The 10,717-nt window shown below is 43.1% G+C and overlaps 1 protein-coding gene across 3 annotated transcripts; it reads right to left on the reverse strand.

The window, feature by feature from the left end:
• Positions 1–1,470: 1,470 nt before the first annotated feature.
• LOC148029527 (uncharacterized) lies at positions 1,471–10,480 on the reverse strand. Of its 3 annotated transcripts, XM_087688719.1 has the most exons (5): positions 10,219–10,480; positions 10,065–10,117; positions 9,710–9,807; positions 1,992–2,193; positions 1,471–1,856 (listed from the first exon to the last, which is right to left on the reverse strand). In XM_087688719.1, exons 1-3 carry the CDS (start codon positions 10,314–10,316, stop codon positions 9,740–9,742), a joined length of 219 nt encoding a protein of 72 aa, XP_087544845.1. In that variant the 5' UTR covers positions 10,317–10,480; the 3' UTR covers positions 1,471–1,856; positions 1,992–2,193; positions 9,710–9,739. The 3 variants fall into 3 exon arrangements, 2 of the variants coding, with proteins under 2 accessions (XP_087544845.1, XP_087544844.1); XM_087688718.1 differs by lacking the exon at positions 1,992–2,193 and having other exon boundaries at positions 10,020–10,480; XR_015692485.1 differs by lacking the exons at positions 1,471–1,856; positions 1,992–2,193 and adding an exon at positions 4,423–4,757 and having other exon boundaries at positions 10,020–10,480.
• Between the last annotated feature and the right edge of the window lie 237 nt (positions 10,481–10,717).

The following is a 10,717-nucleotide window of genomic DNA, read 5'->3' on the forward strand; positions in this document are numbered from 1 at the left end:
TATTGTCCCGAATAAGGGTTTTGTGTAGATTTTTGGGTTATTCCTTTTCTAATAAAGTAGATTAAATCAGAGATTATGGGGATGAAAAAGCTATTTTGGAAGCTTTAGATTTATTGGTTTATGTGGGATGATTTGGTACATGACTCTTTTAAGACAAGTTTGGGCCTATTTTTGAACCTTGTACCTATTGTTTGATGCTTGATCTTATATATGCCATCATGCCTACAGAGTTCTTGATCCCCAGTCTGTGTATTGCATAAAGGCAGGGCAATGTTAATGTTTGAAGTGATATAGAGAAGCTTTAGTACCAGGAAAACACTTCTCCAAAAGGAAGCTCTGTGAGATTTAGCCTGTAGAGAGCGAGAGAGAGATATGAGAACCCCAAGTAGGCAAGATCCTGCAAGCTATGTTGCCTTGAAGGTAGGGAGTGTAGATGAAGTTGGAAATGAAGTCAACCACTTGGGCTGAGCTAGATAGAGATGAAGAGGAGCTGAGAGAAGAGATTTCAAAGCTGAGCCATGCTCACCATGGCTCTGATACCATGTTGAGAAGCATGGATCTAGAGCATGGCTATGGTAGATGAAAGAGAAAGAGAGGACTCATGATAACATTGACTTAGAGACAATGATTGTCACACAAGTGAATTAGCTTCCAAGATAGAAGCTTGGACTCATAAATACAATCTTGTGTGTGTAGACAATGACACTGTGACTGAAAGGACAAAAAGTACAATGACATTGCATTCAAATGATAGGCAAGTACAATACTTTATAGTCTTTTGGGTAGGTAGCACTTTTTACCACTATGCTTATGGGATTCAATCCCTTCTCCTAGATTACTTGTATTTTCCTTGGCCCAACTACTCCATTCAAAGAGGCTACACTAGATGTGATTGCCTAAATACTCAACAATCATCCCCATGCTCATCCTCTTCACTCACACTCCAATCATCGTGTGTCATCTATGACACTAGCTCAAGCACTAACTACTACCATCCTGTTGGAAGCTTTTGCTGCAATTAATGTAAGGGGGAGGTTATATAGTGTGTAAGGGAGGGGGGGAGATCCATCATGTGGAGGCTTCATGCCTTCCCTCCCTCATGCATCCCCACACCACACTCCTCCCTCTCTCCACTTAACTCACTCCTCCACACACTCCCTCTCCCCCTGCCATGCATCGGCTGAGGGGAGGGGTAGTTAATAAAAATCAACACCCCTAGCCCTAGATCTCATCTAATGCCGAAGTTGTGCTCTCTACTGCAAGCAAGGCCCACATCTCATCATCCTCATATGTAGGATGCACCAATTTTTCTAAGAAAATTTTCACCTTGAAGGAGTTGGGGTTGATCTCATTTGGTCCCCTGCAATTCTATCTTTTGCAAAGAAGCTTTAAATTTGAATTCACATAAACTAGATGCTTGAGTTTCTCAAGAGACAAACAATTTCTTTTCTTTGTGTATATGGTTGCAAATTAACTCCAATTTGTCTCACAAGCTCTTGATGAACAATCTTGTGAGAGAACCCACAAGGCAATACATTGATGTTGGGGGGTATGAGCTACCATACTGCTCCCACCAAGTAATGGGCTTGAGTTGTGAATCTTGAATGCTAGCCCCTGCCCTCCCAAAGTGAGGGTCAAGAGGATCTCTATATGCCAAAAGGTGCCCCTCAATTATGTCATGCAACACAAGATTTTTCTCCACTTTGCAAAGATAAGAAGTCCATCCTGAGTTGAGCTTGGCATCATGCTTTTGCCCCTCGTTCCTCCAATAAGGATACAAGATGTGAGCAACAACATGGATTGGGCGATAAAACCAATCCCATTTATCCTGCCATATCTCCTTGATTTTATCCATTCTGCAAAAGATTGATTCCAAGCAATAAGTTGTCAACAAAGTCTATTGAAACTTAAATTATGTTGAAATTTGAATTATGGACACTTAAAAATCAAAATACAAAATGAACCAAGAGCTTGAGAATAAAGATTTCTACCTAGGGCGTGAGATAAGTGCACATGTATCAAAGGCACCACCAACTTTGTCCATGAACTCATAGATGAGACCCATGGTACACCCCTCCGAGTCAGAAAGCCGCAGGGCAACAATGCCTCTGCATCGTGCCAGAAGCTGGCCTCATGGATGAGATCCTCAAACAAGACTCCTTGGGAGTCTCCCTTTTAGGCCATGCAAGCCACCTAAAATCAACATTCATGCATCTAAATCCAACTCGACATTTGACCAACAATAAAAAGATAGGCAAATCTTGTACTACAAGGCTTTGCTAACTCTATATCACAATTGGCCCTAAAAATACCAAGGGCACGTTGCTTATGGCATACAAAATTCACTAAAAATTCAGCCTTCTTTATCACATTAGCCATCCATTCAAGCTTCCCTATGTCCTCAATAAGAAGATCAAGAGAGTGTGCTGTCCATGATACCCAACAAATGTGTGGAAAGTCCCTCTCTACATAAGACCCTACTAGTTTGCAATTGGCTGCATTATTTGTTATCATTGATACCACATTTGCAGGGCCAACCTTCACAATCGCAACTCTCAACTACTCATAGATATATTGTGCCATGTGAGCCTCCGCAAAGCCATCCATGCTCATCAAGAAGGTAGTGCCAAGACAACAAGAAACCAATATATTAAAAAGAGGGCGTCGTTTGGTATCAGACCATCCATCACATAGTATGGTACATCCATACTTCACCCATGCAATCTTGAAAGGCTCCAACTCCCTCTCAATGTCTGATACTTCAGCCTTCAACTCCTTTGAGCGAAGCGTCTCATAGGATGGGGGCTTGAAGGTCTCACCTGCCTCTGCCATTGCACTCAATACATTGATGAAAGCTGGCTTTCGTGCATGATCAGATGGCACATTACATTCAAAAAAGTATTGCCTAATAGCCCTTCTAGCCATTTCATGATTCAATTCCAACCAACTTTTTTGCAATGTCCCTTTTTTCCCCTTCTATTTGGTAAGCATGCTTTGAGAATCAGAGAGCTGAGATACACTTGCACTTAGATTGGCATTTGGAGAGGGAGATGTGATAGGATGTAGTTGAGTTGTTGTAGCTCTAGATGACCCAACATTGGGAGATGAATCTGTAGTAGAAGGGGGCCGCCTCATATGAACATTTTTCTCTTCTCTTTCAATTCCCAACTGAAACCATCACATTGTCTGGGATGGAAGGCCTCTAGATCATTTTGCTCAATGGAAGGCCTCTAGATCTCCACCCACTGAAACCATCACATTGTCTGGGATGTCACCATTACAAGTAGCAATCCCTTTCCCATGAATATTCAAGAGATGGGCTTTCAACCGTGAAGCACTTCCTTTGTAAACATTGCTACAATGCTTGCACCTCTATACCTTTGTTCCACCGGAGGCCCAATTTTTTATTTTATCCGTGATAACCTCCACCTCTTCCCATCTTGCAAATTTAGGACGTCCCATTGTGGTTCGTGAGAAGAAGAGGGTAGAAGAGAAGGAAGAGGAGAGGAGAAAGAAGAGAGGGAAGATGGTAGTTGAGAAGGCAAATGTCAACTGGATAGCGGGAGGTGGGAGTTGCAGAAACAGGACAGCACAAGCGGGACAGCAGGCGCAAGACCTGGTGTAGGACTCTTGATAGGGCAGAAGCAGACAGGCAGAGGACCTGGCGTGGGATTGTCAATGGTCGGTGGAGCAGAAGCGGACAGTCGACGGGGCAAACGGAGCAGGGTAGATGAGTGAGACAGGAGGTGTGACAGGTTGCACACACGACGAGTCACGCAAGGTTTTTTTTTTCCACCAACCGTAAACTAACATTAACCTTTGTTTTTTTACAGACAAACTCACGTTTTTTTTTTTTGGGTCCCCCCTCCCCACGTTTTTTATACAAAGAAACGTTTCGATTCGTTTGATAAGTTTCAGAAGCAAACAACTATGACTTAGTCTACAACCATTCCAATTGGTACTACTCCAACCTGTAGAGATGTTCCTCTCACTTGCATCCCCTATATCAGACTATGAAGACCCAAGTTTTAGACATTTTCCCATGAGGGGAAAATGTGTTATTTTCCCTTGTTTTCCCCTAAAGTGTTCAACACTATGAGCTTCTGCCCTAGAGACACCACATACCTAGCTAGGTGCAATTGGGGGGTGGGGGCTACCAGCCCCTTGCCTGCAACCATACTTAACTAGATATGTGGTCCCTCCCTCACATAAATTATGATGTTATCATAGTTCACGATGTGGGAATTATTGTGGGAACTTATCTAAAGTCTATTGTGGATACATAAAATGTCTCTTTTAATTGGTCACCAGGTGAATCGTCCTCTTACAAGGACCAAGTCATAAAGCATGTGCCTGCTAAGTTGTGCATGCTTGTTCTGAATTGGTGCACCTTGCTTTTCGTGTGGCAAGCAAAATGTGTAGTATTGGATATACATAAGGATCATACCTTTACTTACTGTAAATCAAGAGAGGACAATATTGTACATCTAGCTATCACGCATTTCATATATTGAGCTCAAGGCACCATGATTCTAAACAGTTAATAGCGTATGCTCAAACCTGCGTCTGTTGCACGTTGGGCGCATGCCTCTTGGCATGGCTTAGCTGCAGTGGCATGCCCCTATTGGGGTGGGCCCCCATAGCTGCCTTCATGTATGCTACTGGAGGTGAGAAGCGAACGGGGGATAAGCTCACAATGGAGCAATCGGTGAAGGCCCCTCGCAATGGCAAGAGTATGGAGTGCGACTATCTGCATGCTGTTGAAAATGACCAAGTTAATATGGAAGAGGTGGAGAAAGAGGTCAGAGAGAAAATCAAACTCATCACTAAAGACAAAAAGAATGAAGCCTCAACCAAAGATGGCAAGGTATTCAAAGCCCCGGTCGCTCTCTCACTATAGAGGATCAAGAGTAGGTATGTTGATCTCTCTACTTGTGGCCTGTTTCTCTATTTTATGGGGAAGGTTCCAAACAAAGATGAGTTCCCCAAGTGGTTTGCTCCCACTTGTCAGCAGTATAAGCTTCTAGATAGAGGATTCTTTCTGGCCGTGGTTAGCTCTAAGCAAGAGCGTGAGTGGGTTGTGGCCTCTGCAGTCGGCTTCAAAGGAAATTATGTCTATGCAATGCCCTGGAGCCCTAGCTTTGACACTAATGATTCACTGTTGCATGAATGTCCGGTGTGGATTACTTTTCCTGATCTACCTGACTCGTTGGATGGTGAGCTCGATGTCCTTGCAGAAACCTTGGGACAAGGGTGCTTTACATTCTAGCCATGAATGATGGAAAACTCAGGGTGGAAAAGAAAGCATGTATACTTTGGGATCGCAAAAAAGAGGTACCAGAATATTTGGAAGTCTTCGACCCGCATGGTCTGGAACTGTGCATTGAGGTCAAGTTTAGCTCCTTTCCAAATGCGTGTTATATTTGCAGGAAGACTGGGCACTTTGCACGAGATTGCACATCAAAGGAAGCTGCAGGCAATCAAACTGCTAAGGAACCCGCTACAGAGAAGAAGGGTGAACAAAAGAACAAAGAGGTTGAAAAAATGCAAGGGGCCATAGGGCAAGTTTGTAATACAAAGAAAAAAAACAATGCTGGTTCGTCTAACAGTAAGGACAACGGATCCCAATGGAAGCAATGGGCAGAGACAAAGGTAAGGGAATTGTTGCCAATGATAAAGAAAATATCAAACCTGGTAGCAAGGATATTGCAAAGAGTAAGACTGCTAAACCAAAGAACCTCATGGCTTACAAAAAAGAAGCTCGACAGCCTTTGGTGGACCGCAATGTTTATGCTGCATTGCATGATGATGAAGATGATGTGGTTGAGTTATATGGTGAATTTTATGATGGCTGACACATCCAGGAAAATCACTCTAATCTCCTGGAACGTCAGTGGTCTATGTTCAGAAGGTAGAAAGAGTACATGTAGAAGGTTGCTTGCTATGAGTAAGCATGATATTCTTGCTCTACAAGAGGTAAAATTTGGCAACACTGATACAGAATGTATTCAGTTTAATGGTTACAAATGCTTTGTAAGAGAAAACTACAGAGGGAAGGGTGGCACCTTCATAATGGCAAAAGAGACATTCAAACCTATGTTGATCTCTTCTGCTACCAGAGATGCATTCTTGGGCATCTGGATCGCCTCTGATGGGCTTTGCTTTGACATTTGGTTTGTTTATGGTCCCAATGATTCTCATGGTAGAACTGATGTTTGGGAGGAACTTACCAACGCGCTTTCACAGCAGCATGCCATCTTAGTAGGGGATTGGAACATGACTCTGCATGAGTCTGATAGATCTCACAAGGCCAACACGATGCTTGTTAAAGAAAGAAATGCATGGGCTGCTCTTCATAGAGACTTCGATATTGCAGACTTGGCACTGATGTCAGGGGTGGTGGGAATGCACCCTTTACATGGCACAATAAACGAGAAGGCAATAATTGGCACGCTGCCAGGCTTGATAGATCCTATGCAACGCATGGGGGGTGGTGGCTAGCACCCAAACCGAGGGTCCAAACCATCAATGAATTGACTACATCAGATCGTCTACCTATTCAGGTAACTGTGAAGTTGATAGGAACCAATGGGGTTAGGCACGGTCCTCCCCCTTTTCGCTTCAATTGCTCTTTTCTCGAAGACAAAAGGTTTGTGGAAAAGATGCATGATAGTGGAGCACTACCACTAAAGAGGCTGAGGACTCGATTGTCAAAGTCAAGAGTGGCATTAATGCTATTATTGGTCTGGCCAAAAGCCATGGTAGGAGGATAGCAAGGGAGAGCCGCGAGCAATATGAACTAGCAGTTAAAGCAAGGGAGTGTGTCAGCAATGCTTTGCAAGTGTCACATGGTGACCATTACATGGTTGTGATATTGCATGAAATCGAGACTTATTTGAGGAATGAGGAAAGCAAGATGCTCCCACGCCTGCATTGTTCCATGCTCTGAAACAAAAACAATGTAGAGAGACTATTTGTTCGGTGGTGGATGCCCAGGGAAAGGAGCACAACGACGATGTATCCATTGTTGGTGTCTTTGTTAGACATCTCTCAAGTATTGTTGGGCTTCAGCCAGTGGTGGACCCTGAGTATGAGCATAATCTGCAGTTAATGCTGGAGCCTATTGAGCCTCCGTACCTGCTGAAACTGCTACTTTGTTAGCTTGACCATTTTCAATTGAGGAGTTCAAATTTGCTTTGTCAAAAATGAAGAGGGATAAGTCCCCAAGTGCTGATGGAACTCCTGCGAAAGTATTCCAAACTTTGTGGCCTGTTTATGGAAATGATCTATGTGCATTAGCAAATAAATGCATCAAGGATGGTTAGACTCCTGCTGAGTTCAATGAGGGTCTCATTAAGCTCATTCCTAAGAATGTAGCTAGAACTAAACCCAAGCATTGGAGGCCACTAACAATGTTAAATGTAACCTACAAGGTCATTCCCAAAACTCTGGCTATCAGGGTCAAGTTCATGCTAAAAGATATATTGCATAGGGCCCAATATGGATTTGTGTGGGGGAGAAATATTCAGGATGCTATCCTCAACATTGTTGTGGCTATGGAGCATGTTGTTGAGCACCAAGGGAAATTTCTCTTAGTTAATATGGATCTTGATAAAGCTTATGACAAGTTGAGGTGGGATTTCCTTCTGGCTACTCTGCATAAACTTGGGTTTGGAATTGGGTTTATTAGTATGATTGCAACCTTGTTCACTAATGCTTCTACTAAAGTCAATGTGAATGGCTTTATACCTCATGCTTTTCATCTCAAGAGGTCTGTTAGACAAGGGTGCCCCATTGCCCCCTTGTTGTTCGCTATTGCCACAGATGCTTTACTCAAGATGCTGGACTGGAAGGTTCAGAAGGGTCTCTTGAAAGGCCTTCCCTTGCCAGACAGGAAACAATTCTGTACACAACTCTTTGCAGATGATAATTCTTCCATCATAGAAGCTTGCAAGGAGAATGTGGAAGAGTTTTTGAGCACCATAGAGTTGTTTGCCAATGCCTCAGGTGAGCTGATCAGCCAACACTAATCTGAGATCATGCTTCTTGGAGGGGAGGACTCCCCGGACTGGATTGAAGGAGTGGGTTGTAAACTGATCAAGCCTGGGCAAGTGTTTAGATACTTGGGGGCCCCTCTTACTTTAGGTGCTTCCACTAGGGATAAATTTAGTTGGCTGGTATCCAAAGTTGAAAACAAGATATCCAAGTATGCCAATCTGCCTTTAAGTTTTCGTACCAAGCTTGTGGTGCTTAACAGAATACTTTCACCAGCGGTGATGTTTGTTGCTTCTATCACCCCATTTGCAAAATCTTAGTGGGAAAGGGTGGATAGGATGTTGAGGGAACTTCTACGGAAATTCGAGGAGAAAGAGAGAATGCATAGTATCTCTTGGGAGTTTATTACCACTGAAATTACTGCTGGGGACCTTGGTCTTGAACCCAGAAAGGACAGGGCTGAAAGGATGCTCTTCAAACTGCTTCTACGGTTAGAATCTAACGAGCCTTAGGCCATTATCATCAAAGGTGTTATTATGATGGCCAGAATTGATGGTGACAAGGGATTGAACCTTGGCTGGGAAGATAGGATTCTTGCAGTTGGGTGTAAGATGAAGTTCAAAGGCTACCCCATTGTCCACAAATTGCTTGAGGTGTGGAGGAAGCAGCTTAGATTACTTGACTGGGAGGAAGGCGAATCAAGAAAAGGCGACACAGCATTGTTGCAGACCATCTGGACTTGTCCTTATACCTATGAAAACAAGGAAATCCCAGAGGGGATCACAGAGAGAACAAAGAAGGCTTTGAGCTCTTAAGGTGTGGTTAGATGGGAACACATCTGGAACTAGCAGGAGTGCAAAGTCAAGGACAAGGACATACAACTAAAGTTCAGTCTCACCCAAGATGAATTTGATTTGCTCCAACACATGATTAATGAAGTTAAAGACTACTAGCTGATAGGTGCTAAGGTTGGCTCCAAAAAGGCTTTGATGTGTCTTGGTAACCACAATGGAAAACCAACATGGAAGATGAGGAAGAGGAGGGATTTTGTCAAAGCCAACAGGACCATTGCCTCCAAGGTTGCGAAGGAGTGGAAGGATCAATATCCTAACAGCTCCCCCCAGGTGTGGAAGTTCAGATTGAAGAGGGCTCTAAAGGCCTCTCCTAGTAGAGAGCTGAACCTGCTATTGTGGAGGATTGTTGCAAAGAAACTCCCTACAAGAGATAAAGTGGCAAAATTCAAGGATTGCAGCTCACTGTATACTCTATGCTTACTAAGAAAAAAGGGACATGTGTATAAGGTAGCCTTTCATAGGCTCACTAAGTGTAGATAAGCATGTGGCAGTGCCTGTCCATCTCTAGATGTTTTTTTCATTCTCAATAAATAAGCTGTGCATTATTATTATTTTTTTTAAATATTGTACATCCACCAAAAACAACCATCTAAACTGACTCCAATTTATAAGGAACACACAGCCCCCCACAGACTCTTTTAAAAGCATTTTCTGTGTCAAATATGCAGCCAACAATAGAATAGTCTCAACATCAGTCATCACTCATTTTCAAGCATTTTCTGTATCAAAGATGCAGCCAACAATACAATAGTCTCAATGTCACTCATCGTATTCAAACCTGCCTAATTACAAGGTTGCATCGTCACAAAAAACCTTTACATAAAATTTTGTGTGGTGATGCAGCGAGAAAGGAAAATCACCTGCTGTCTTTGTTTTTTCCTGTTGTATTATCAATCACTGTTGATTTCACCATGTGGGGTTTTGCCAGATTGATCAAATGCTCGCATTCTTCTTTCGACTGCAAAAGAAAGAAGCATTAGCCAATAGCACGCTGCACGTGGTAAGATCTTAATATGTGTGCAATGCATGCACAGACAAAGAATGCTTCTATTCCAGATAACCCCTCTACAGACTGCCAATGTGGTGTGGAAATCTTTCATGATAATTGAGCTACATTTGCAGAAAAGGGAAAAAAGAAAAGGCACAGAGTAGCTTTGCCCAGGAGAGAACCATAAAGTTGTGATAGATGACAGCACATGGTTCCCAAGAAATTACTTCCACCCAGGGCTTTGAACTTTCTGTCATGGTGTTCATCATTACTGAGTGACCTGATTTTAACATAATCAATGTCCACCAGCAAAAATCAGCCTCCAAAAAATGCGAAAATTTAGCAAAAAAAAGAGAACGCAAAACTGAGAACCAAGGATACACGAGAAGTTTTGGACAACTGCCATGTGGGAAAAGGGGTGGTTTTTCTCTGATTTTCCCTATCGTGTTCAACATCATGAGCTTCTGCGAGGGAGGCATCGCATGCCTAGCTAGGTGCAGCTGGGGGCCGCCGGCTGCCTCTTGCCCCCAACCGTAGCTAGCTGGGTGTGTGGGCTAGGTGCGATCCTTCCCTTGCAGAAGCTCGCGATGTTGTCGTAAATTCATAAGGTGGGAATTATAGCGGGAATTTGTCGAAGTTTTTTGCGGAAGTCCAGAGAGCTTTAGTACACATTAATTTAAAAAGTGTGCTGCAGATCAAAAGTGTTCAACAATGTTTAAAACCTGTAGCGGACTGATTGATTTAGAAATTGTGCCGTGCTTCAATTTACTCCATCAACTTGGGTGACGGGAAGCTTTCTACATGACTTGTTCCTTTCTCTACTATCTCGTGTGACTATGCTTATCTCTCCTCCTTTGCTTCTTGGCGATGGATCCCACTC

This window comes from Lygodium microphyllum, chromosome 11 (assembly GCF_053477565.2).
Source record: "Lygodium microphyllum isolate KBCC chromosome 11, Lygodium_microphyllum_v1.1.10, whole genome shotgun sequence".
Taxonomy (NCBI): domain Eukaryota; kingdom Viridiplantae; phylum Streptophyta; class Polypodiopsida; order Schizaeales; family Lygodiaceae; genus Lygodium; species Lygodium microphyllum.